General features: G+C 49.7%; 2 protein-coding genes across 3 annotated transcripts in view; both read left to right on the top strand.

Annotated features, from left to right (window-relative positions):
* Window positions 1–12716, top strand: part of MSI1 (musashi RNA binding protein 1) — a 71072-nt gene extending 58356 nt beyond the window's left edge. For both annotated transcript variants that reach the window (XM_075996617.1, XM_012756669.2), the window contains exons 10-15: window positions 2998–3078; window positions 4861–4917; window positions 7697–7765; window positions 8814–9001; window positions 9473–9535; window positions 11019–12716. In XM_075996617.1, the coding sequence (XP_075852732.1) occupies window positions 2998–3078; window positions 4861–4917; window positions 7697–7765; window positions 8814–9001; window positions 9473–9514 (437 nt within the window). In that variant the 3' untranslated portion in view covers window positions 9515–9535; window positions 11019–12716. The remainder of the gene's footprint in view (window positions 1–2997; window positions 3079–4860; window positions 4918–7696; window positions 7766–8813; window positions 9002–9472; window positions 9536–11018) is intronic.
* Window positions 12717–18793: 6077 nt separating this feature from the next.
* PLA2G1B (phospholipase A2 group IB) lies at window positions 18794–27494 on the top strand. The gene is made up of 4 exons (XM_012756673.3): window positions 18794–18898; window positions 23565–23724; window positions 24233–24360; window positions 27282–27494. Exons 1-4 carry the CDS (start codon window positions 18865–18867, stop codon window positions 27398–27400), a joined length of 441 nt encoding a protein of 146 aa, XP_012612127.1. The 5' UTR covers window positions 18794–18864; the 3' UTR covers window positions 27401–27494.
* The last annotated feature ends 218 nt before the right edge of the window (window positions 27495–27712 follow it).

The raw sequence follows: 27712 nt of genomic DNA, 5'->3' as shown, positions 1-27712 counted from the left end.
AGGGGTTGCGTGGGTGTCGCTTCTCTGTGGCCTGCCCTCCTGTCTGAGTCACTGGGCTGGAGTGAGAACTAGGGATGGTCAGGCCTGGCAGTCCTACCCAAGGTGGGCTGGTTTGCTTGGGGGGTGCTGCCCTCTCATGGTAGCCAGAGGAATGATCCAACTGCTCCCTGTTAATTGGCCCTTCTGTCAGTCTGTCCATCCTCCCATCCCCCCATTCATCAGCCAGTAGATAATTACTGAGCAACTGTGTATGCCAGGCACTATGCTGGGAATTACAACAATGATTTTTCTTGGAACTCCATGGCCTGGCAGGGAAGACTAATAAGTAAGAAGATAAATAGATTTTAGATGCAAAAGTGTAGAGTGCCAAGGGAGCATGAGCGTGGAGAACTTGACCAAGACTGAGAGAAGCCAGAAAAAAAGTTGCATTTAAGCTGAGTCCATGAGCTGAGTAGGAACCAGTTATGGAAAAGCTGGAGAAAAGGGAAGGGGGAAAGTGTTGCAGGCAGAAGGAATAGCATTTGCAAAGGCCCAAAGAAGGCTGTCTCTTCTTATTCAGTCAGCTAACATTTACTGAGCAGCTCCTGGGAGGCAGGACCTGCCTTCGAGGTGCTCCCCTGCAAGTACGAGACAGGAATAAATGGGCACTGTCACCACAAAGTGATCGGAGACTAGGGGAGGCCCACGGAGACAGCTAAACCCACCTGGAGGCTGGGGAGACTTCCTGGAGGAGGCGAGGGCTTCGATGGGCCTTAGAAATTGAGCAGGAGTCAGCTGTGCTCTGGGTCCAGGACGGAGCTCGGTCCCCTGGAAGCTCCCTGTCTCCCTGGAGGGATCAGATGTGGACACACAAAAAGAGAACAGTACAAGGAGGTCTTTATGCCGGGCCCAGGGGAGGTGCTCTGGGAATTCAGAGGAGGGGGGACAGGTGTGGGCTCAAAGGCCAGGATTGGGATCACAGAACAGGTGGGGGAGGGGAGCCTCCTCCAAATGGGGCGCAGTCTTCCTTCGAGTTTTTTTTCCTTTATCTTCTTATTTGGAAGTAATTCCAAACTCTCAGAAGAGTTCCAAAAATAAAATAGTACAAAGAACATCTATATGTCCTTTTGTCGAATTCACCTGTTGTTAACATTTTACCCCATTTACTTCAACATGTTTATGCCCTCTATGTGTTTATTTGTGTTGTGTGAACATGTATATATGTACACAAGTATACATGTAATTTTTCCCTGATCATTTGAGGGTTAGTTACATGCATCATGGCCTTTTACTCTTAAATACTTCAGTGTGTATTTCCTAAGATTAGGAGTATTCTTTCATATAACCACAGTTTAGTTATTAACTTCATATATTTATATTGATGCAATATTTTTATCTATTCCACTTTTTATTGTTCAGTGTTATCCATTGATCCAATAATGCTATTTATAGCATATTTTTGCCCTCCCAGAACAAGATCCAGGTTAGAATCAGGTATTGCATTTAGTTTTTCTGTCTCTTTTGATCTAGAACATTGAGAAAGGTTTTTTTTTTTTTTTTTGAGACAGAGAGTCCCCTTGCCTGGGCTAGAGTGCCATGGCATCAGCCTGGCTCACAGCAACCTCAAACTCCTGGGCTCAAGCAATCCTTCTGCCTCAGCCTCCCGAGTAGCTGGGACTACAGGCATGCACCACCATGCCCGGCTTAATTTTTCCTATATATTTTTAGTTGGCCAGTAGATTTCTTTCTATTTTTTTTTTTTTTTTTTGAGACAGAGTCTCGCTCTGTTGCCCAGGCTAGAGTGAGTGCCGTGGCGTCAGCTTAGCTCACAGCAACCTCAAACTCCTGGCTCAAGCAATCCTCCTGCCTCAGCCTCCCAAGTAGCTGGGACTACAGGCATACGCCACCATGCCCGGCTAATTTTTTGTATATATATTAGTTGGCCAATTAATTTCTTTCTATTTATAGTAGAGACGGGGTCTCGCTCTTGCTCAGGCTGGTTTCGAACTCCTGACCTCGAGCAATCCGCCCGCCTCGGCCTCCCAGAGAGGTAGGATTACAGGCGTGAGCCACCGCGCCCGGCCTTTTTTTTTTTTTTTTTTTTTTTTTTTAGTAGAGATGGATCTCGCCCCGCCTGGACCTCCTCGAGTGCTAGGATTGCAGGCGTGAGCCACTGTCCCTGGCCTGAGAAAGATTTTTTTTTTAAGGTGATTCATGAGCTGGTTTCACCACCATTTAAAGGGTGAAAAGAAAGAAAGAAAGAAATAATCTAACAAATAGCGAGATTGGTAGTTAAGGTACTTCGAGCCAGTCAGATCTGATTTTGAATCTCAATTGCATTGTTATTACTAACTATATGATTTTTCTTTCTTTGGGAAGGCAGAAAGCACTTAAATCATGATATCAGTTCAGATCATGAACATAAGGGAAAAACCAGGGTGACATGGTAGAGATTGTACCTCATGGGAAGTCAGACTCCCATGGGAAGACGTCTTGGAATCTTGCACAAGGCGGGCTCAGGCATGCAACCGTTCTAAGGTGGTGGCAACTGCAGGTGCAAAGGCCCTGAGGTGAGAATGAGCTTGGCAAAGTTGAGAAACAGCAAGGAAGCCAGTGTGACTAGAGTACAGGAGGGGAGGGGCAGAGTAGGGGAGGGGCAGAGTGCAGGAGTTGAGGACAGGAGTGAGCAGGAGCCACACGCGTAAGGGGTTCGGATAATTCTCAGCCAATAAGCATCACCTTGTCTGACATTTATTTATAGTGTCAGTTTCCTTGTCTGTAAAATGGGGCTCCTAATAGTACCTACCTCTTAGAGTGCTTGTGAGGTTTAATGAGATACTAAAGTGTGCAGTGTGCTCAGCACAGGGTTTGGCATGTGGAATGTGTCTGGAAAGTATGACTGACTATTATTCATGATACGAAATGGCGCAGGGGAAATGAGTGGCTCAGATCTTTCCCCACTGAGCGGGGCCTGAGCTGTGGGTAGGACATCTGACAATGCCCCCCTTTCCCCCTCAGGCTACCCAGGTTTCCAAGCCACGACCTACGCCAGCCGGAGTTATACAGGCCTCGCCCCTGGCTACACCTACCAGTTCCCCGGTAAGTCCTGCTTGGTATCCCTCTGCCGCCAGCATGTCCCCAGTTCCCGGGCAGTCTGACTCCTCAGGGTGGTACCTGGGGGTGCATGGCTGGGGGTCTGCCTGTGGAGGCCCGGAAGGAAGGGCATGTCCGAGGAAGGAGGGCCTCTCCCCACCCACCCCTTCCTCAACTCCTCCCCTGAAGCTGGAGACAGGAGCTCCCAGCGTGGCCCTGCATGGCACTGTTTTCTCCCAGGCTGTTCTTTGCCTGCCTCTTCCTGCCTTTCTCTCCACCCCACCCATCTCCAGGGTTGCCACTTCCACCAAAGAGGGCCTCGGGCTTGTGGGAGGCCTCCCTGAGGGCCTGTGTTGGCTGTCTTCCTGGGCACACTGACAGTGACCAGGTGCTGTGTCAGACAAGATGCCACACCGAGACCCTAAGTGCTGAAAAACAATTGAAAAGCATAGTCACCACCCTCATTTGTAATTCAACATAAAAGTAACACTAGAGCTTAAAATAAGCACTAGGAAGCCCAGCAAAGTTCTAGACTTTCCCATGATGACTATTCAATGTTGTTTTTCTTTGAAATATCAACTACCAAACTTTTTTTTTTTTTTGAGACGGAGTCTCACTCTCTTGCCTGGGCTAAAGTGCCGTGGCGTCAGCCTAGCTCACAGCAACCTCAAACTTCTGGGCTCAAGCCATCCTCCTGCCTCAGCCTCCGGAGCAACTGGGACTACAGGCACTCGGCACCATGCCTGGCTAATTTTTTCTATATATTTTTAGTTGGCCAATTAATTTCTTTTCTTTTTTTTTTTTTTTTTTTTTTGAGACAGAGTCTTGCTTTGTTGCCCAGGCTAGAGTGAGTGCCATAGTGTCAGCCTAGCTCACAGCAACCTCAAACTCCTGGGCTCAAGCAATCCTCCTGCCTCATCCTGCCCAGTAGCTGGGACTACAGGCATGCGCCACCATTCCCGGCTGATTTTTTCTATATATATTAGTTAACCAATTAATTTCTTTCTATTTGTAGTAGAGACAGGGTCTCTCTCTTGCTCAGGCTGGTTTCGAACTCCTGACCTTGAGCAGTCTGCCCGCCTTAGCCTCCCAGAATGCTAGGATTACAGGCGTGACAATTACCAAACTTTTGCAAGGCTTTTTATTTATTTACCTATTTGTGTTCTTATTGGTTTGGAGGGTCCCTAAGCTCTTGCATCCTCTGTCCCTGGGGCTGTTCAGCTTGGAATCCTTCCTGTACATTATGTTATTTAATCCTCCCAGTAATCTCATGGGGGAGTGATGACTAGCCCCATCTTATAGGTGAGGAAGCAGGCTCAGAGGGGGAACATGATTTGCTAAGATGACTCAGGTAGGAAGTGGCGGAGTTGGGACCCGAACCTGAGCCTGACCTATTCTTGGGCCATTGCTTTTCATCAAGCAGCCTCCCCATCAAAAATTAAAAAAAAAAAAAAAAAAAAAAGGAGAAGCAGATGATTCTGGGAGATGTTTTTGGTACAATCCTAAGCCTTTTAAGAAAACACTCAGAACTGTAGCTTTAGCATTGCCCCATGCCCAGGGTATAGGTGGCAACTCTACCCTTTCTCTCTTTCTCTGTCTCTCACTCTGTGTCTGTCTCCTTCCCTTCCCCTGCCTACTGGGAATCATGCTGTCCCCGTCCCCAGCTCTTGGGTCCTGTGCATGGCCTGTCCCCTCACCCAGTGTCCCTGTGGGTACATTTGTCCTCCCTGGGCCATGCCTGAGGGGCCTCCCCTGCTTATTCCTAAGCTGTTTTACGTTTCATTTTAGAATTCCGTGTAGAGCGGACCCCTCTCCCGAGCGCCCCAGTCCTCCCCGAGCTTACAGGTCAGTCGCTCGGATTTCGTGCACCTCGCAGGCCACACGGGGAGAAGGAGAAGGGGCCCAGGGACCTCCCTGGGGAAAAGCCAGCGGGACCCTTTTTTCCTGCCCGCCAGCCCTCGGTGAGGGGCACAGCAGACTGTGCCTGGGCACTGGCCAGTCTGGGTAGCTACATGGCCCTTAAGGGCGGGGCATAGGGCCAAGCCAAGCAGATGGAGGCAGAGTCACTCATTCATCCATTTGGCAAATATTTATCTAGCACCTCCTGTGTGCCAGGCACCGTGGCGGCCCTGGGATTCAGCGGGGAACAAGCCAGGGTCTCAAACTCATCGCAAAGCGGGCGGGCGGGGACTCCTGCAGACAGCAGTGGGCATGCCTGCACTCCGCGCCAGCCGGCCCCTGCCAGGACGAGATGCAGACGCGGTACTCTCAGGTCTCGTTTGTCCAGAGAAGCCAGAAACCCAGTTTTGCTTTCGTAGGAAATCTTTGATTTATTTTTAAATATCAGCACCCAACTCCGCAGTTTTACAACACTGTGGGCCAAATGAAACCTATCCGAGAGCTGAGTGCAGCCCCAGGGCTGCCCATAGGCGACTTCTGGGCAAGTGGGTGCTTGGTCCGTGGGGGCCAGCGGACTCAGCTGCAGCGCTGGTCCTGAGGGGGGCCACCCGTGGGGGGCCACCCGTGGGGTGCATTGCAAGGGCTTTCTCTGTCCAACCTGTTTCTCCCTCATCCCGCCCCCAGACTCTCCCCGACCTGGCCATGCACGGAGCACGTGAGCATGGATGCTGCTTTAGATGAGATCTTCCTTCTGAGGGGTGCTTAGGGTTCCCCCAAAATGGGGGGATGGGAAGATAAATGGGGTAAAGGAAGGGGAAGGAAGAGAACCACAGAGATGGAGGTGACAGAGGCTCTTCCCTGAGCAGATGGAGAGGTTGACCATCAATTGTAGGGGCAGGGTTCTGGAAGAGGGTCCTTGTTCCTCTTTTAAGGAACAACTTAAATTGTTGAGGACCTACTGTGCGTGGGACAATCTGCCAGGCCCTGGGGACAGAGCAGGGATGAGACAGAGGCCCTGCTCCCACAGAGCCTGCAGTCTAGGAAGGGAGACAAGTACTTATACAGATAAGTCATTCTTCACAGCACAGCTGCTCTGACTTTGCTCGGTGGAAATGCTTAAATGGGCCTAAAACCAGACCTCAGAGCCCAGCCCTGGCCTTAAAAAACTTGGGGGAAGAAATGTCCCCTTTTCAGAGATCTCTCAGCAGGGGAGGGACTGGGTCCAAGGCTCAGCAGTTCTTGTGTGTCTGGGGTCTGAACTTTTCTCTTGCCTTGAAGAAAAGGAGACTTGGCTGTTTTTTTTAATCATGTGTGCAGTAAATCTTAATGGTGTCAGGTGCCGTTCCAGGCACTGGGTCTTGTTTGTCCAGAGAAGCCAGAAACCCAGTTTTGCTTTCGTAGGAAATCTTCGATTTATAAAGGGGGGGATAAAACAGTGAATGAGATAGACAAAGGTCCCTGCCTTCCTGGAGCTGATATTCTAGAGGAGGGTGACAGTCATACACAAGTAAACAAACAAGTAAATAAAATATACAAGTAAATAAAATATATAAAATATGTATGTTTTCAGAGGAAAACAAAGCCGAGAGGTGTGCTAAGGCGTTAGGGTTGGGGGCAGGGGGCTGCCTTAGTGAAGGTGGTCAGGGAAGGCTTCTAGGAGGAGGTGACATCTGAGTGGGAAGGAGCCAACTGTGTGAAGATCTCAGGAAAGACTCCTCAGAGTGCAGGGATCACACAGTCTTGCATCTGCATCCTTGCCACGGCTGTCCCAGGGCCTGCCTGGGGTCCCCTAGCTCTAGGTCTAGTTCCAGTTCAGGGCCGGGGTCAGCGCCTCTTCGGATGGGAGACCCTCACTCCTCGCAGGGGCTGCCAAGGCCAGAGCTGAGCAGCAGGGGGCGCTCACCTCTCAGCCCCGGAGCCCCAGGCTCAGGCCCCACCCGGTAATTTAAGCAGGGGTCCCTTCTGCTCCTTCAGATGACCGTTATTAAACACCTGCTGTGTACAGGGCGAGGCACAAGGCACTAGGCACTGGAGGTGAGGGCAGACAACAAACGGGGTTAGCAAGGTGCCTGTGTCTGCAGAGGGCATGGCAGAAAGGGGCCGAGGGAGCCTGGGGCAGGGAGAGGTTGCCTCTGGCAGGTGTTGGGAGGCCCGCCCTGAGGGTGCTCTCGGGAGGGGGGGCGGGGGATGCAGGGCAGCCGGGCCTAGCCTCAGCCTCGCCCCGCAGGGAGCTCTGGTGCCTGAACTGCACCAGCATCACCCCACCTTGAGGCAGCTTGCTGTCCCCGTGAGAGTCAGTCACCAGCCACAGTCAGCTGGCTCGGGGAAGAGAGATGTCACCTCCTAACTACCTCTGGGCCCAATGGCCCCCGTTCTGCCAAAGGAACTCCGGAAAAGGGGACAGCTCCTAGCCACACACACAGCAGCTGGGTGGGTCCCCTGCCCCCACCCTCTGTGGGTTTGGGGTTGTTCAAGTGTGTCCCTGGAGTCCAGGGGAGAAACTGAGGCTGAGCTGCTTACTCTCTTCTACCCTATTCCATCCATTCCATGGGGCAGGACACAGATGGTGGTCCAAGGCAGCTCTCTTTCTGCCTGGACCCTGGGGCTGCACCGACCCCTTTGAGGTGGGGTCCAGCTGGAGAGGCTCTGTCTAGAAGGTAGGGACCTCCTTCACGCACCTCTGCCCCCCACCGCCACACTGACATGCCCGCCCCTTTCCTTTCAGCCATTCCTCTCACTGCTTATGGACCGATGGCGGCAGCAGCGGCAGCGGCAGCTGTGGTTCGAGGGACAGGTGAGGCCTCTTGGGGTGCAGGAAGCAAGGGAACGGGGTATAGGGAGCAGAGCAACCCAGAAGGGAGGGGAGGGGGGGTGGCCGCCACCACCCCTTTGCAGAGGGACTCCTATACTCGTTCACTCAGCAAGTATTAACTGGTCGCCTACTGTGTGCTGGACATTGTGCCGGCACTGGCGAGCTGGCCAGGAGGGAGACTGAAGGGGTCTCTGCCCTCCAGAGCCTACAGGCTGGTGGGGCTCCAGGTATTAAAAAGGCAATAGGCTGGGCGCGGTGGCTCACGCCTGTAATCCTAGCACTCTGGGAGGCCGAGGTGGGAGGATTGCTTGAGCTCAGGAGTTTGAGACCAGCCTGAGCAAGAGCGAGACCCTGTCACTACTAAAAAAATATATAGAAAGAAATTAGCTGGACAACTAAAAATATGCATAGAAAAACTTAGCCGGGCATGGTGGTGCATGCCTGTAGTCCCAGCTACTGGGAGGCTGAGGCAGGAGGATCGCTTGAGCCTAGGAGTTTGAGGTTGCTGTGAGCTAGGCTTACACCACGGCACTCTAGCCCAGGGAACAGAGTGGGGCAACAGAGTGAGACTCGTTCTCAAAAAAAAAAAAAGTCAATAGTACTGACAGCATTGTGCTGTGAGCTCTCAGCGGGGGGCTTTGGGGTAGGTCAGGGGACACACCCAGGAGGAAGGGACTCTTCACTCTGGATGTGAAGGCAGAGAAGAGGAAAGTGTTTCTGGTTGAGGGAACAGTGTGTGCAAAGGCTTGGAGGCCAGTGAGCGGGGACGAGTGCGGGAGTGGGGCGTGGGGAGGTGGAGGTGGCTAGAGCTGGGTGCCAGGAAGACAGTGGGCATTCAGTGGTCAGGCAAGGAACAGTGGCCATCTGGGCGAGGATGGCAGGGGGCATGGACTTAGAGAGATCAAGAGCTGGAGCCCTGGGACCTGCGGGCTGTGGGGGCAAGGTCAGGGTGGGAGGAACAGGTTTGAGGGGGTGCTTCGGGGCAGCAGTGGGTGCCAGGGCTATCACTGTCTTCTTTCTGGGTTGCCAGGCTCTCACCCCTGGACGATGGCTCCCCCTCCAGGTTCGACTCCCAGCCGCACAGGGGGCTTCCTGGGGACCACCAGTCCTGGCCCCATGGCCGAGCTCTATGGGGCGGCCAACCAGGACTCAGGGGTCAGCAGTTACATCAGCGCCGCCAGCCCCGCCCCCAGCACCGGCTTTGGCCACAGTCTTGGGGTGAGTGGCTAGGCCTGGTGCCTCCATCTCACACCCCAACCCCCATCTTGGGAGACCCCAATGTTGGGGGAGGGAGAGGCCTTGTTTGTTTTCCGGGAAAAAGGGGGACGAGGGAGGGTAAATGGAGAAAGAGTCCCTGGGGGAACAGTGGAGGTCATCATTCACCAGTTGGCACCTGTCACCACCCTCTGTGTGCCAGGCACTCGTGGGCTCTAGGGTTGTGCAAATGAGCCACATACCGTCTGTGCCTGAATGGAGGTTAGAGTCTAGCTTGGGGTGCCCTGGTTCTTCCAGTATGCTGGTTATGTGCAGATTCCCAGGCCCTACCCTAGAGAATCGTCTAGCAGAGGGGGTGATTTGGGCAGGTAGAGAGGGGTCTGCGCTTCACCTGAGGTTTCCTGTGGAGAGAGGAGTCCCTGGGCTTTCCCTTTGTTCCCCAGGAATCTAGGAGTCAAATCCCTTTCTTTTCAGGGCCCCTTGATTGCCACAGCCTTCACCAATGGGTACCACTGAAGCAGGGGACGGTGGCAAAAGGTGAGGAGGTGGGGAGGGGCGAGAGTGGAGGTGGCACTGGGGGAGCCGGTCCTGGGTCGTCCAGTCTGGGACACAGACCCCAGCCCAGCCCTCAGGAACCCACAATCCTTGGAGAACGCAGACCTTTATGCCAGCAGTGGTCAATAAACGCATGAAAAGCCATGCAACCTGTGACATTTTAAAATATAAATTAAAACAGCAGTAAGGCCTCACATTCTACTTATCAGGGTTTCCAAGGGACAGTCTGGTAACGTTTGTCCAGATTTCAAACACTTAAGCCCTCTGACTCAAGAATTCCACTTCTAGGCTTTTTTGTTTAAAATTGCAAATAACTGAAATGCCCATGGAAAGGAGCGTAGTTAAATAAATTTAGAGCATATGCATACTATGGACTGTTACACAGCTATTAAAACAGGATGCTGGCCCGGTGCGGTAGCTCACGCCTGTAATCCTAGCACTTTGGGAGGCTGAGGCAGGAGGATCTCTTGAGACCAGAAGTTCAAAACCAGCCTGGGCAAGAGCAAGACCCCATCTCTATGAAAAATTAGAGATGGTGCAGTGGTGCACGCCTGTAGTCACAGCAACTTGGGAAGCCAAGGCGGGAGGATCATTTGAGCCCAGGAGATTGAGGTTGCAGTGAGCTATGATGACACCACTGTGAGACCTTGTCTGGAAAAACAAAAACAGTATGCCACTGACACACGGGACCGTGTCCACAGTCATCACAGTGTGTACTCAGATGGAGAGGGACTGTATGAACCTGTGATGTTTTCTTCATTCATTCATTCATTCAAATGTTTATTGAGCCCTATTCCGGGGAAGGGAGGGTGAACAGACAGAGGAGGCTATCTCTCATTCTACAGGTGAAAATCAAGTGAACAAATAAGATAATTCCAGATGGTGTGTGAGGAGGGTTGTTTTAGATTAGGGGTTCAACGAAGGTGTCTCTGAGAAAGGGGACATCTTCTATATAAAATATGTAAACCCAGCCATTCAAAATCCAGGGAAAGGCCGGGCGCTGTGGCTCACGCCTGTAATCCTAGCTCTTGGGAGGCCGAGGCGGGCGGATTGCTCAAGGTCAGGAGTTCAAAACCAGCCTGAGCAAGAGCGAGACCCCGTCTCTACTATAAATAGAAAGAAATTAATTGGCCAACTGATATATATATATAAAATTAGCCGGGCATGGTGGCGCATGCCTGTAGTCCCAGCTACTCGGGAGGCTGAGGCAGAAGGATCACTCAAGCCCAGGAGTTTGAGGTTGCTGTGAGCTAGGCTGACGCCACGGCACTCACTCTAGCCTGGACAACAAAGTGAGACTCTGTCTCAAAAAAAAAAAAAAATCCAGGGAAAGCCATCCAAACAGGGATCAGAACATGGGAAGGCTGTGAACACAGCTCTTCTGGGAGGGAACCGGGGAAAGGATATGTGTGTTCCGGGGTACCCGCCCCAGAAAGGCCCCCCTAACCTCCCGCTGTGTTCCCAGCGCCCCGCCTGCAGCTGACTGAGGACCACGCGTGAGCCAGCGAGGGGGCGGGACACCTCAGCCGCAGCCGCCGCCCCCTCCCCCGCAGCGACTCGGATGGCTACTGCCTGCCCCCCCAGGACGTCTGGCTCCCCTACTAACCTCCCCCTCTTCCGCCCATGCCCTGTCCCCCCTGCCCCTGTCCCGGCCCGCTTTTATTTATTTTGGATTAGCCGGTTGCCACCCTCCACCCCCTGCCCCCTCCCCTCGGGTCTGCGCCCCCTCCCTGCCGCGCCCCCATAGGACTGTTTTGTATTTGTGCATAGCTAGAGCGAGGGCGGAGGGGGCCTGCTCTAGGCCGAGGCCCCAACCCTTGTTTTTTATTCTGATTTTCCCCTTTTATTCTTTCCTCTTTTTTTTTTTTTTAAAAAAAGAAATCCGTTTTTAAACTATTTCTAGGTTTGTGAATGTGAAGCCCCAGGCCGCAGGGGGCAAGGGGCCAGGTGCCCCCCACCAGCTGAGAACAAAGTGTCTATGTGGGTGTGGGCCCCTGGCCGCCCCCTCCAGCCCTGGACAGGAGGGCAGGGCTGCGGGTAGGCCAGGCCGAGCCCCTGGAACCATCCCGTCCTGTATCATATGTAAATACTGTGAGGTGAAGCCCCCACCCCTCTCTCAGACCCCTGGGGTGAGGGTCTCCCCGCTCCCCTGTTTCTGCCCTCTTAGACACCGTTACTGTAAGCTTGCAGGCCTCAGCCGTGGCTGCGGCAGGCCGGCTCTCTCAGGCCCTGGGGGGCCTGCTCACCCCGAAAGCCCAGTGTGGGGCTACCGGCACAGGACGAGCAGGGCTTGCCCAGAGCCATGGCTGGAAAGGAATTAACTCTCCAAAGGTCTCCCTTGCCCCTACCTCGGTTGGGCCTCCATGGTTTCTGCTCTGAGCCCCGCCCTGCCATGAGTGGGCACCCAGGGGGCACTTTGGTAAGGGGCAGACCCCAGGGGAAAGCAAAGGGCTTCTCAGGGAACCCCCACATTCTCTCACTGAAGTTTCCCACCAGGATGGTCTGGTGGCCAGAGCCCCTTGGCAGCCCCTCACCCCAGAGTCCTGTTCCCAGGAAAAACAGAGGCTCAGAGTGTGAATCTTCTTCGAGGCTGGCATGGCAGGGCTGAGGCACCCACCGTTGTCATCCCCCTTCTCTGCGTCACTCCCCCAGGTCTGAGGCTGAGGGCCTTCCCCATCTGAGCCCCAACCCCTGAAACCCCCCTTTGGAGAGTTAATTGTCTGTGTGAGGTGCTTTACCTTTTAGCCCTGAGAACACAAAGCAATAATCTTTGTTACTGAGATGCGCGGCTGTTCGTGTTTTGGGGTTTTTTGTTTTTGTTTTTGTTTTTTTGTTAATGTTTCCTAATAAAAGAGAAGCTGCATTTTATTGGTTTTTATTTTTAATTTTCTACACGTTTGAGCTGAGTTCTGAGAAACTTGGCTTCACTCTTCTCCCAGTTCCTGGAGCCTCCTACCCCTCTGGGCCCCCATCCATGGGCTCAGGACTCTGGAATTCCGTTTTCTGATTTGTTTGGGGATTATTTTTTTTTTTTAAGATGTTACATGGTGTTTCGAAGCCAGCAAGTTACCGCTCTCCGGTGTCTTTTCTCTCCACATCTGTAACTTCTTTTTCCAGGTTTTATTTTCAGTTTTAAATTCCTAATAAATTATTTGAAAACGGTGCTGGGCTTATGAGTGTCTTGTGTCTGTGCATTCAGGTCGAGGTACCCCAGGGAAAACCTCATTTTCCCGCTTGTAGGGGCGGCAGGAAACTCCTTCCTCCATCCACTTAGGGTCCTGGCTGGATCCAAGAATTAAGTTGACATAAGATTCACAGGAGAAAAGCATACAAATGTATTTATTTTATTTTTCTATTTTTAGAGACAGGGTCTCTCTCTGTCACCCAGGCTGGAGTGCAGTGATGCGATCATAGCCCACTGTAACCTTGAACTCTTGGCCTCAAGCTATCCTCCTGCCTCGGCCTCCCAAAGTGCTGGGATTACAGGCATGAGCCACCACGCCTGGCCCCTAGAAAAGCATAGAAATTTATTTAATATGAGTTTTACATGGCACGGGAACCTTCCTAAAGAAATGAGAACCCAAAGAAGCAGTCAGAGCCAGTTACTTATATATAATGAGTTGGACAGAGAATAGTAAGTTGTGAAAAAAAAACTAAATTACGTGGAGGAGCTTAAAAGATAAGAGTTATTTTAACAAGGTCTGCACAGAATTATCTTGGTCTTGACTTCTCATCCTTGACGATAAGACCGTTGCTTCTTCTGGTTACAGGGAGGGTGTCTTTCACTAGGGAATTTCATCTGCTTTTAAGACACAGCAAGAAGGTCAGAGTGATCTTGTTCCTGCTGTTTTTCAAGTGCCTTTAACTTAAATAGTCAATATGTCAGAGTGGTATATTTTTAAATCCTTCACTGCCCTTTGCCCTCTCCTGTTTTACTTCTAGAATGTTCTTTACTTCCTGCTTGACACAGCTTTTATCTCCAACTTCCCCACCGGTCTCACAGCTTAGCATTGACAATGAGATACCACTTCACACCCATTAGGAGGGCTAATATATATATATATATACATATATATATATACACACACACACACATATATATATTTAAACCTAAAAAATGGAAAATAACAAATGTTGAAGATATGAAAAAATCAAAACCCTTGTGTGTTGCTGGTGGGAATGTAAAATGGTGGTGTAGCTGCTGTGGAAGATGTCCTGGCAGTTCCTCAAAAAGCTAAACAAAGAATTACCATGTCATCCAGCAAATTCCACCCCTAGGTGGCGTATGCCCAAAGGAATTGAAAGCAGGGATTTGAACAGGTATTTGTACATGAGTGTTCATAACAGCAATGTTTATAATAGCCAAAAGGTAGAAATGACCCAAAAGTCCATCAATGGATAAAAGGATGAACAAATAAAATGTGGTATGTCCATACAATAGAATATTATTCAGCCTTAAAAAGGAAGGAAATCCTGTCACATAGGGTTCCATGAAATAAACCTGTGGATGAAATACTGTATGATTCCACTTACATGAGGTACCGGACATAGTCAAATTCCCAGAAACAGATAATAAAATGGTGGTTACCAGGGGCCGGGGAAGGAGAAATAGAGTTGTTTAATGGGTACAGAGTTTCAGATTTGCAAGATGAAGAGTTCAACAATGCCACCAGGCACCATGGCTCACACCTGTAATCCTAGCACCTTGGAAAGCCAAGGCCAGAGGATTGCTTGAGGTCTGGAGTTTGAGACCAGCCTGAGTAAAAGCAGGACCCTGTCTCTTCAAAAAAATGGAAAAATTAGCCAGGCGTGATGACACACATCTGTAGTCCCAGCTACTCAAGAGGCTGAGACAAGAGGATTGCTTGAGCCCAGGAAACTACGCCACTGCACTCTTGCCAGAGCTACAGATCAAGACCTTGTCTCTAAAAAAAAATTTAAAAATCCTCATAAGCTTGAAATGCATACAGAAATGCATTACTTGATATCTACGATTTGCTTTAAGATAGTTAATAAAAAAGAAGTCTGTGTAGGTGTAGATGTAATATGATTGGGGAATGTTGATAAGAACTGAAGCTGGGTTTGATTACATGGGTTCACTATACTATTCTCTCTACTTTTGTATATTTGAAATTTTTATTAATAAGCAACAATAAGTTTTAAGTGAAGGCAAAAAAAAGAAAAGGAAAAAATATGTGGCATGTTATGAGTTTTAAAGCATAAAACTGTAATACCACCCATGAACCCCTACCCAGCCCAATAGTCATTTTTAAAAAACCAAACCAGGCCAGGCGCAGTGGCTCACGCCTATAATCCTAGCACTCTGGGAGGCTAAGGTGGGCGGATTGCTCAAGGTCAGGAGTTCAAAACCAGCCTGAGCGAGACCCCGTTTCTACTATAAAAAAATAGAAAGAAATTAATTGGCCAACTAATATATATATGAAAAATTAGCTGGGCATGGCGGCGCATGCCTGTAGTCCCAGCTACTCGGGAGGCTGAGGCAGGAGGATCGCTTGAGCCCAGGAGTTTGAGGTTGCTGTGAGCTAGGCTGACGCCATGGCACTCACTCTAGCCTGGGCAACAAAGTGAGACTCTGTCTCAAAAAAAAAAAAAAAACCAATGGTTCTTGAAACTACATAACCATCAGAATCACCTAGGAAAATTTAAAAAATAAAAAACACAGTTTCAGATCCTTCTACCCAACCTGCATCTTGCATTCCAAGAATCTGAATCACTCACTAAGTTTTCCAGGAGATTCCAAGGATCAGTCAAGTTTGGGAACCAGTGGCTACACATCACACCCTTTCTCTGGATAAATGGGGAGCTATAGAGTGCCGTTCTAGCAGTTAGCAGGCTGTCAGGAAGATCCAGACGCTGGGTATGGTGGCTTTGGGTGTGACAAACAAGTTTAGATACTTTGGTACACTGCCTCAATTTACTCATAAGCACTTGATTGTAGCCTAGCCTAGGTAAGGCTCTTAGAATCTTTCCTGGTATAGCCTCAAGGCATAATATTATAATTGCTGCTGCTGCTGCTGTTGGAATTATTGAAGAGAGACCTGGGGTATGAGGCAAGTAGACACAGGTTCAGATTTTTTATAGGTGTGTGACTTTGAGCAAGTTACTTAAGCTTTCTGAACCTGTTTTGTCATCTGTAAAATGGAGATGATGATGACAACAATGACAGCAATCATAACTATGTTAGAAGGTTGTTGGTAGGCTGAAAGACAACATATATAAAACAATTTTTGCACAGTGCCAAATGTATAGAAGAACTTAGCAAATAGCAGCTGGTAAGGCCAGGCAAGGTGGCTCACACCTGTAATCCTAGCACTCTGGAAGGCTGAGACAGGAGGATCGCTTGCAGTTAGGAGTTCAAGAACAGCTCTGAACAAGAGCAAGACCTCATCTCCACCAAAAATAGGAAAATTAGCTGGGTGCATGCCTATAGCCCCAGCTATACTTGGGAGGCTGAGGCAGGAGGATTGCTTGAGCCCAGGAATTTGAGGTTGCTGTGAGCTATGATCACACCACTGCACTCTAGCCAGGGCGACAGAGCAAAACTGTGTCTCAAAAAAAAAAAAGTAGCTGGTAGCTGCTTTTAAGTATTTTCTGGAAGCAGGAGCCTTATCCTTCAGGCGCCGAGCAGATGTGACCTTGCTGGAGTGTGGGTACACCGTCACCTGAGGGAGTCTAGAACTATCCTTAGCTGTTCTTTCCATTGGAGAGTGTGTTTTTCCCAGGCTGGGAGAGGCTGCGCTTTGCACACCTGTGCATGGATCTGAGACGTTCAAGGTTGAAAGAGTGTAGAGGCTTTAGGGAGGTGTCCAGTGTCCCACCAGTGCCCTTCCCTGTGACCTCTATTTGCAGGGGCTGCAGAGGTTTGGGTTGTCACAGTCAGCGTGCCTCTTTCCAGGGGGAGAGGGTTGCGGTAGCAGTCTGAACCCTCCCCCACCAGGTAGGTGCTTTGCCTAAGCCCCGGCACGGCACGTGAGAATTTGTCCAGACTGCCCTTGTGGAAGGCTTCCACCAGCTGGGAGAAGGGGGAGTAGGAGGTGGGACTAATCTCCCTGACCTCAAAAGACTTTCAGCACTCACTGTCCCAAGGTGGCGTCATGAGTACCAGATACAACTCATATCTTGGTGCTGCTGCGTGACATTGGGACAGTCCCTTAACCTCTCTCAGCCTCAATCATCTTCTCCGTAAAATGGAGTTTGCAATTGAGCTTACTTCAAAGGTTTGTGCCAGGTCCTTCTTGTGCCAGGACCTGGTATAGAGTTAGCACTCAGTGAATGGTCGTTAATAACTATTAGCCTCAGAGGACTTTGTACTACCAGCTCCTTCTCCTTCCTTAGACCACGCCCAATCACCCTCTTAGCACCCTCCAGCCCAAATCCAGGAGCAGAGCCCATTCCTCTCTCTTTTTCTGATCCCAAAGAACTCACATAACAGGGACTTGGCATTTTGCTGGTCAAGCCTTCCCTTCGCTCGGGCAGCCTTCACGCGTGCTGGGGCCATAGAGGCTGCTGTGTGGTCCTGCGCTATCCCTGTCTCTCTGCGGTCTCTTTCACAGTCCCCTCTGTCTTTGGGCTAGCCCTGAGACCAGCTCTGTGACCATCTACAGCACTGTCCAATAGAGCCTCCTGCGATTACGGAAACATGCTGTATCTGCACTGCCAACGTGGCAGCCACCAGCCACATGAGCCTGCTGAGCACTCGGAATGTGGTTAGTGTGACCGAGAGCTGAATTTTTTTTTTCATGTTTTAAAATGTTTTATTCTTTTTATTTATTTACTTTTTGAGACAGAGTCTCACTTTGTTGCCTGGGCTAGAGTGCCATGGCATGATCGTAGCTCACGGCAACCTCAAACTCCCGGGCTCAAGCGATCCTCCACCCTCAGCCTCCCAAGTAGCTGGGACTACAGGTGCATGCCACCACTCCCAGCTGATTTTTTTCTGCTTTTAGTAGAGACAGGGTCTGACGCTTACGCAGGCTGGTCTCAAACTCTTGAGCTCAAGCGATCCTCCCGCTTCGGCCACAACGTGGCCAGCCTGGATGCGATCCTGGAATAGGCAAAGGACATTCAGTGAAAACTCAGGATTTCTGAGTAAACTATGGACTTGAGTTTGATGATGTTATTTGCAATAACAAATATTAATATTGGTTCATTAACTGTAGACCACGTGACCATACTAAGATGTTAATAATAGGGGAAGCTGTTAAGGGAATGGAGATGGGTATGTAGGAACTCTCTGTTCAATAAAAATAAGTATATGAATAGATAAATAAAATAAAAATAGCAAGGCCCTCCCAACCTCGCAGCGTAGGGAACTCAGCAGTTTTGGCTGTAGAGTGAAGTCTTAAAACAAAGAAAAAAGAAAAGAAGAACTCCACAGAGCATGAAGTAAACCAATTATAAATACCACGTACTATATGACATATCCAGAAGAGGTAAAGCTACATAGAGACAGAAAGCAGATTCTCAGCTGCCAGGGGCTGGGGAGAGTGACTGGCAATGGGTGCTGGGTTTCCTTCTGCCATGATGAAAGCGCCCTGGTGCAAGATGGAGGTGATGGCTGCACAACACTGTGGCTGCACTATGCTAACCGCACTGAATTGTTCACCCAAGGCAGTTAATGTTATGTGAATTTCACCTAAAAAAAATGTTACATAGACATTGGATATGACAGTTCTAAAACCATTTATTATTCTGTAAGTGAGACCCAGGCCTTTAGAACTCCAAAGCCGAGGGCTTTCTCAAAAACCCACATTGGGCAGTCTTGGAGGGAAAGTGGTATTGGCGCGGTGAGAAAAAAAATACAGCCTGTGCCTTGAAATGGAGCCCCTATTCTGCCATTTGCTAGCTGTGTGACCTTAGGCAAGTTACTGCACCTCTCTGAACCTGTTTCTTCATCTGCAAATTGCATGACTGATGGGACTATTCAGTGAAAGCCACAGCACAGACTCAGGCACTTGGCAAGTTGTGGAGGCAGCAATCATTCCCTCCCCTTATCCCAGCTGCCCGACTGGGCCGGTGGCTTTGCCCACCCCCAACCTCCCCCTCCAGAAACCACTCTCTTTGGTTATAAGGTGCTGAGAACAAATGCATGACATTTTTTCCAGTGATCCCTCGCTGGCACACTGGTCAAGGTCATTCCTGCGGCAGACAGACTCAAGGCCAACCCAGAGTCAGCCGAGAACAAAGCAAACACTACAGCCTTATCTCGGGGGCGTGGGGCGACTGACTATAAGGAGAGCGGCCACTGGTCACCTCAGCCTTTCTTCTCCGCTCACCTCCTTGACTGCAGGATGAAACTCCTCGTGCTGGCTGCTCTGCTCGCAGGTAGGCGACTCCTCCCAGCTCCACCCTCCTTCCCCTTCCTGCACTAAGATCTCTAAGATCTCACTCCTCAGGACATGGGGACAGGTCACAACAGACAGGGCTGGCCAACCCTGGAGGCTCAAGTCAAGGTTCCCTAGGGGCTTAAGGGCTGCCGTCTTGGGGCCTCCCTCAAATCCCTCCACCGCTGGCAGGTCTGAACTCCCAGCAGCCCTCTCTGCGGGGCCAGCCCTGCCCACCCACGCTAAGAAAACCTGCCTTCCGTCTCCCTGCCATGTTGCCTCGGCACAGCGTCTTCCCAGAACCTTCCTTTGGCTACGATTTTTATCTTGTTGATTCATTTAATTTCTTCTCGCCCACCCACGCTGACGGGTGGGCTCCATGAGTGTAGACAGTGTTGTTGGCACCGTGCAGTGAATGAATTGATGGAGCAGACATGTTGGAATTCGAATCCCAGCTCATTCATCCGTTGTTCATTGAGTCACTCAACATGGATGGAGACCGAGGACTCAGAGATGAGTGCTCATCCTCCCACCGGAGAAGCACGTGCACCACACACACACACACACACACACACACACACACACACAAACACACACACACACCACGAGCCGGGGCTTTCTGCAGGTCTGGCCTCAGCAAACAGCAGAGCTGGCTGGATTGGAAAGAGAGAGAGAGAGAGAGAGAGAGAAGAAAATGAGGGAGTTCTGGAGACGGGCCAGGGTAGCCAGCCCCCTCCTCGCTGAGCAGACTCCAGGCCTCCACTCCAGGATGCAGCCTCTGTCAGCTGCCACTGCGGAGACCACCCAGGGGGGACCAGCTGCGCGTGACCCTGGGGTTTAAACACAGCAAGTGGCGTGTAGTGTCCAGCAGATGGAGAACATGAAGGACTAGGCACGGGGCAACAACAATGCTGGTGGCTAATTGAACAAGACCCTGAAAATACTCTGTGCCCTTTTCTTTTTAGGGCACCAAATCTCACAGGGTAGGGCTTTATGCAAATGGGGGACAGGGTTCTGCTCCCCCGAGTTTGCTATGCAAAGCCTTGTACTTGATTTGGGCAAACACTCTTGCAGCTAGAGGCAGGATTTCTTCACACATTCAACAAAAATTTATTGAGCACCTACTATGTACCAGGCCCTTTCTTTATTTCATTGATTGACTATTTCATTCATTTAAGTCATCCTGTATCTATTGAGTGCCTACTATGTGTCAGGCACAATGCCAGGCTCTGGGGAATAAAAGTCAGGAAGCTGCCCTTGAGATCTTGCAAGAATCTTGCAAGAGGGAGACATTAAATAAACAGATGGGTACAAATTGTTAGAAAGACCATGAAGCAAAGAACACAAAGAAAAGTGAGAGCAGGGGAGCCTCATAGCTGGGGTGTCCAGGAAGGGCCTCTTTGAGGACATGATATTTAATTCAAGATCTGCCTGCCTTTTGAAAATTCAGATAACAAAAGTGCCAGGCAGGGGAAACAGCAGGTGTGTGCAGGCCTGGAAGCAGGAAAGAGGTTGTGCTGTTGGAAACAGGGACAGGAGGCCAGTTGGCTACAGTGAAGGGGGCAGGGGAAAGGTGGTAGAAAATGAGACAGAAGAGATGGGTAAAGGCCAGATCTCATGGGCCTCCTGGAATGGGACCAGGAGTTTGAATTTGACTCAAAGGGCTGGGAGCATTCATTGAAGGAAGAACAAGATTCAACTTAAGTTTAAAACACAGGCCAGGTAGGCCAGGCATGGTGGCTCACGCCTGCAATCCCAGCAATTTGGGAGGCCAAGGCGGGAGGATCACATGAGGCCAGGAGTTTGAGGCTGTAGTGTGCTATGATCATGCCACTGCACTCCAGCCTGGGCAACAGAGCAAGACCCCATCTCTTAAAATATAAAAAGAAGAGAAAAAAATACATGAACACCTGCCTCATCATTTTAATGGCTTCAGAGTACTCTGCTATAGGCCATACCCTGATTTATTTTAGTCTACTGATGGATAGTTATGTGCAAAATATTGCTATTACAAACAATGCTATCATGAATAGCCTTGTGTATTTATCTGTGGCTATGTAACAAATTACTCCAAAATTTAACAATGTAAAACATTTATTTATTTATTTATTTATTTATTTATTTATTTATTTATTTATTTGAGACAGAGTCTCACTCTGTTGTCTGGGCTAGAGTGCCGTGGCATCAGCCTAGCTCACAGCAACCTCACATTCCTGGGCTCAAGCAATCCTTCTGCCTCAGCCTCCCGAGTAGCTGGGACTACAGGCATGTACCACCATGCCCAGCTAAATTTTTTTATATTTAAAATATAAAAAGAAGAGAAAAAAATACATGAACACCTGCCTCATCATTTTAATGGCTTCATCAATGCCTCATCAAATTAATTGGCTAATTGGTTAGCCAATTAATTTATTTCTATTTTTAGTAGAGACGAGGTCTCACTCTGGCTTAGGCTGGTTTCGAACTCCTGACCTTGAGCGATCCTCCCGCCTTGGCCTCCCAGAGTGCTAGGATTACAAGCGTAAGCCACCTCGCCCAGCCTAAAACATTTATCATCTCACGGTTTCTGCAGGTCAGGAATGGGGTGCTGTTTGGCGGGGTCTGCCCCTCTGGCTCAGGGTCTATCAAGGTGTTGGGAGAGGTTAGGATCCCATCGGAAGCTCCCAAAGTGCTAGCATTACAGGCGTGAGCCAACACACCCATCCTGTTTTTACTTTTTTGAGAAAGCTCCATACTGTTTCCACAGCTGCTGTCTCATCTTACTTTCCCACCAGCAGTGCACAAGGGTACCAATTTCCCTACATCCTCGCCAGCACTTGTTATTTTCTGCTTTTTTGATAACACCTATTATTATATTTTTTGAGACAGAGTCTTGCTGTTGCCTGGGCTAGAGTGCCGTGGCGTCAGCCTAGCTCACAGCAACCTCAACCTCCTGGGCTCAAGCGATCCTCCTGCCTTAGCCTCCCAGGTAGCTGAGACTACAGGCATGCGCCACCATACCCGGCTAGTTTTTTCTATTTTTAGTATAGATGGGGTCTCCATCTTGCTCAGGCTGGTTTTGAACTCCTGATTTTGAGTGATCCTCACGCTTCAGCCTCCCAGAGTGCTAGGATTACAGGCGTGAGCCACTGCGCCGGGCCCATAGCAGCTATTCTAACAGGTGAGGTGGGGTGTCCCAGTATTAGCTGTACAGGAATGACAATCCTAGCCAACGGTTACCAAGTGGCGTACCATGTGCCCGTACTAAACCCTTCACAACCACTCCTGTAATCCCCGTCAGCTAGGTGGGATTATTCTATCCGACACGTGTGGATGAGGAAAGTTTGCACGCCTCCCTCCCTAACTACACTGAAAGTCCCTTGAAGTCGCTGACTGTGTTGTGTGCGCCGCGGTTACGTCCAAGCCCGGCACCGAGCCGGGCACAGAGTCGTCTCACGCTCAGAGGTTACTTGATGGCTGAGTGACTGAAAACCAACAAGAGAAACCGCGCCCACAGCTGCGACAGCAGGGGCTACGGACACCCCAGGACACTTGGGTGTACAGCCTAGTCCTTGAGGCCCCGGGGAGCAGGGGTGTCAGTTCTCTCAGATGGTGTGGAGAGTCAGGTGGGCTGATCGTGGGGGGACACGACTGCCTTCAGGGGTCCCCCCATGGCTCTGCCTGCTTCAGCCCTGGGCCCCTGCGGCGGCCATGGAGCTGCACCTTCCCACCGAGTATAGCCGGGGACAACCTCCAGCTACTGCCCCTCTGGGACCCGCAGCAGCATCCACACCACGGCCCGCTGGCCCAGACTGCTCCTGCCACTGATGGAGCGTGGCAGGAGGGCCCCCCGAAAGGCGCATCTTCTCTCTGGGGCTCCCCGAGGCCTGGCTGAGCTTTCACGGAACCACGACGCAGTGTGGGGCTCGTGCCTCCCAATCCTCCGTCCTCCCCCTCCCTCCCTCCCACCTGTCCCACCTGCCGGAATCCGAGGATCTCCCTGCCTGCTCCTTTAGCCTTCACAGCTGTTCCCGCCCCAGAAGTCTCTTGCACTTCTAATTCTGTCTTGGAGTCTCCTTCCCAGAGGACCCCAACGGACACAACTTCCTTCAGTCTATTCTCCACACAGCATCCAGTGGGATCCTTTTCAAGGCTAAGCTAGATTATGCCCCTCCTTGGCCCAGATCCCCCCCAATGGCTCCCCATTTTTTGCAGAGTAAAAACCCAAATCCTCGCTGGCCCGGTGGCTCATATGACTGTAATCCCAACACAGTAGGGTCGCTTGAGGCCAGGAGTTCAAGACCAGCCTGGGCAACATAGCAAGGGCCCATCTCTACAAAATCTGTGAAAACAATTAGGTGTGGTGGCACACCCTGTAGTCCTAGCTACTTGGGAGGCTGAGGTGGGAGGATCGCTTGAGCCCATGGAGTTCAAGCCTGCAGTGAGCTGTGATCACGCCCACCACTGCACTCCAGTGTGGGCAACAGAACAAGACCTTGTCTCCAACAACAGAAAAGTTTTCATTACCAAAAAAAAAAAATTCCTACTGACTTTACCAGGTTCCTGGGTGCAAAGCTCCTCTAAGGAGGCAGCTGTCCAGGGTCAGGGAGCAGACACATAGTGGGGTCCGTGGGGCGTTCCCAGAGCCAACCTGGGCAGATTTGAACCCTGGCTGCGTCTTCTTGCAGTGGGAGCTGCCGACAGCGGCATCAGCCCGAGAGCCGTGTGGCAGTTCCGCAAAATGATCAAGTGCGCGATCCCCGGCAGTGACCCCTTGTTGGATTACAACAACTACGGCTGCTACTGTGGCTTGGGCGGCTCCGGCACCCCTGTGGACGAACTGGACAAGTAAGTGACCCAGCGGAGGGAGACTGGAGGGTCTGCTGGGGTGGGGGCAGGGCACAGGCCAAGGATCTCTTCGAGGCACAGAAAGCGGACTTGCATATCTGCTAAGGATAACATATTTTCAACCTCTTGTATAAAGAAATAGGTCCCAAGAGGACCCTGGAAGCAGAATGGCTGAGATGTTTAAAACAGTGGGTGATGCTGTCCTCTAGTGGCAGAATGTGGCAACACACAACATCACAGGAACAATCCCAGAGTAACCTAGCGGTGGTTAAAAGTGTCACAGCATCTTCAGGACAGGATTTTCCTGTAGTCACCCACCCATGTGATAATCGCTTTCACTCAACATATGATAAAAGGACTTACATTTTTTAAAACCATACTTCAAAGACCGTTTCTCCCAGAAAAATCTTGGCTAAGTCATCCCCACCTGTTCCTAAGAGACAGCAGGTGAGAGCTGATCGGTTGCTGCACCCTTGCTCTCGCCTCAGTGCTCCTTTTCCCTTTCCAGGTGCTGCCAGACACACGACAACTGCTACGACCAGGCCAAGAAGCTGGACAGCTGTAAATTCATCCTGGATAACCCCTACACCAAGAGTTACTCATACACATGCTCCGGCTCTGAGATCACCTGCAGCAGTAGGTTTACCTCCTTCTTGATCTATGGATTCTAGGAGGCCCCCAGTAGGCAGTGAGGAAATAACAGTAATGATAGCCACCACTTATTGATAATTGTATTGGTGCTAGACAGGGTCTTCTTTAATCCTCACAACAAAGCTATGGGAGCAGTACTATTATTATCCCTATTTTACAGATGAGAAAACTGAAGTTCAAAAGGCTGAGCCATTTGCCTAAGGTCACACAGGGCATAAGAGGTGGTGTTTGGTTTTTGAACACAGTTCTATAAGGCTTTGGAGTTTCTATAAGGCCTCTTCTCTAACTGCTATGCCATACTCCTTCCTTATTTAATAAAAAGAACCGAGGCCAGGCACGGTGGCTCACGTCTGTAATCCTAGCACTCTGGGAGGCCGAGGCGGGAGGATCTCTCAAGGTCAGGAGTTCGAGACCAGCCTGAGCAAGAGTGAGACCCCCATCTCTACTATAAATAGAAAGAAATTGGCCAACTAAAAATATATAGAAAAAAATTAGCCGGGCATGGTGGCGCATGCCTGTAGTCCCAGCTACTCGGGAGGCTAAGGTAAAAGGATTGCTTGAGCCCAGGAGTTTGAGGCTGCAGTGAGCTAGGCTGATGCCACAGCACTCTAGCCAAGGCAACAGAGTGAGACTCTGTCTCGAAAAAAATAATAATAATAAATAAAATAAATGAATAAAAAGAGCCGAGACTGATCATTTATTAGGCTCTTATTGCATGGCAGCTACTGGGCTAAGCACGTATACAAGATAGATTTTTTTTTTTTTTTTTTTTTTGAGACAGAGTCTCACTTTTGTTGCCCAGGCTAGAGTGAGTGCCGTGGCGTCAGCCTAGCTCACAGCAACCTCAAACTCCTGGGCTCAAACGATCCTCCTGCCTCAGCCTCCCGAGTAGCTGAGCCCACAGGCATGCGCCACCATGCCCGGCTAGTTTTTTGTATATATATTTTTAGTTGGTCAATTAATTTCTTTCTATTTTTAGTAGAGACGGGGTCTCGCTCAGGATGGTTTCAAACTCCCAACCTCGAGCAATCCGCCCGCCTCGGCCTCCCAGAGTGCTAGGATTACAGGCGTGAGCCACCGCGCCCGGCCCAAGATAGATTTTTTATTCCTATTTTACAGATAAGGAAGCTGAGGCTCAGAGACAATCATCTGCCCAAAAGAGTATAGTTTATAAATGTATAGTTGATGTTTGAATCCAATTTCATCAGATTTCAAAGGCTCTGTTCTTAACCATGCACATGGTGAAACATGTCCCTCCATGAAGGCAGTTCATTTGTACTTCATACTGATTTTAATTTTAAATCCATCCTAGTTTGTTCTATAATTTGTACTTTACTGGAAATTTACTGACAAAGGAAAACATTTGTGATTTTTAAAAGAAAGGATCAGGCTGGGCACACTGGCCACGCCTGTAATCCTAGCACTCTGGGAGGCCAGGCAGGATCGTTTGAGCTCAGGAGTTAGAGACCAGCCTGAGCAAGAGTGAGACTCTGCCTCTACCAAAAATAGAAAAACTTTTCAAACTGTTTAAACGGGGCCGAAAAGAAGAAAAATAAAAGTATAAAAAAAAAAAAAATAGAAAAACTTAGCCGGGCATGGTGGCGCATGCCTGTAGTCCCAGCTACTTGGGAGGCTAAGGCAGGAGGATTGCTTGAGCCCAGGAGTTTGAGGTTGCTGTGAGCTAGGCTGACACCACCGCATGCACTCTAGCCTGGGCAACAGAGTGAGACTCTGTCTCAAAAAATAAAAAAAATAAGGCCGGGCACAATGGCTCACACCTGTAATCCTAGCACTCTGGGAGGCCGAGGCGTGTGGATTGCTCGAGGTAAGGAGTTCAAAACCAGCCTGAGCAAGAGCGAGACCCCGTCTCTACTATAAATAGAAATAAATTAATTGGCCAATTAATATATAGAAAAAATTAGCCGGGCATGGTGGCGCATGCCTGTAGTCCCAGCTACTCGGGAGGCTGAGGCAGCAGGATTGCTTGAGCCCAGGAGTTTGAGGTTGCTGTGAGCTAGGCTGACGCCATGGCACTCACTCTAGCCTGGGCAACAAAGTGAGACTCTGTCTCAATAAATAAATAAATAAATAAATAAATAAATAAATAAAGTAGATAAATTGGCTTACTAAACTTCACTAAATTGAAATTTACACTACTTTGCTGCCTTAAGTGTATGTTTTAATGTTTTCCATGAGGTTTATAATTGCTTGCCTATGTTATCAGAGATCTGTAGTTATATGAGTTTTAAAATCAGTGACCTTGGTGGTGTGAAATAGACAAGACTTTCCAAAAGGCAGCAAAATCACATGTAAGAGCACCATATAAAATATAAACATACAGTTAAATTTGACCTTCAGGCGGGGCACAGTGGCTCATGCCTGTAATCCTAGCACTCTAGAAGGCCGAGGCAGGAGGATCACTTGAGGTCAGAGTTTGAGACCAGCCTGAGCGAGAGGGACGCCCCTCTCCAACCCTGTCTTTACTAAAAGTAGAAAAAAATTAGCCGGGCATGGTGGCGCATGCCTGTAGTCCCAGCTACTCAGGAGGCTGAGGCAGGAGGATTGCTTGAGCCCAGGAGTTTGAAGCTTCTGTGAGCTAGGCTGACATCATGGCACTCTAGCCCGGGCGACAGAGTGAGACTCTGTCTCTAAATAAATAAATAAATCTGACCTTCAGCTAAACAACAAATCATTTTTTGGTATATGTCTCAAATATTGCATTCATTGTTTATCTGAAAGCTGCATTTAATTAGACATCCTGATGTATTTGTATTCACTTAATCTGTCAACCCTAAATGTGAACCAATGAAATAGCCACCAGTTTATTCCGATTAATTATTCCTGCCCCTGGATTATACAAAGCAGGGTCCGCTTTGGCTCAGTCCTCTTCTTTTATCCCACTCCAGGCAAAAACAAAGACTGCCAGGCCTTCATCTGCAACTGTGACCGCAATGCTGCCATCTGCTTTTCAAAGGCTCCCTACAACAAGGAGCACAAGAACCTGGACACCAAGAAGTATTGTTAGGATTGAGACTCACCCTTTAAAAGCATTACCCTTTGCCCGCCTCCTTGCCTTTGCCTTACATGCTGCTCTCCAATAAAGCACCTTGTTGAAAGACCTCACGTTTGGAGACTGTTTTATTCTCTGCTATACATAACTAAGTACCTGCCTTGTTCTTTGTGAACATCCCTTCCAGCCTTGGAAGTAGAAGCTGAATTAGAAGAATATTTCCAGGAATCAAGCACTTTGAAATCCAAATAATGATTAAATGCCCACCATCTACTGATTATTTACTCTGTACCAGGACTGAGTGTCCCTAAATCCTCTGTACCACCC

The sequence above is a fragment of the Microcebus murinus genome, chromosome 22, assembly GCF_040939455.1.
Source record: "Microcebus murinus isolate Inina chromosome 22, M.murinus_Inina_mat1.0, whole genome shotgun sequence".
Taxonomy (NCBI): domain Eukaryota; kingdom Metazoa; phylum Chordata; class Mammalia; order Primates; family Cheirogaleidae; genus Microcebus; species Microcebus murinus.
The sequence above is the reverse complement of the archived record's forward strand: the minus strand, read 5'-3'. Positions and strand labels throughout refer to the sequence as shown.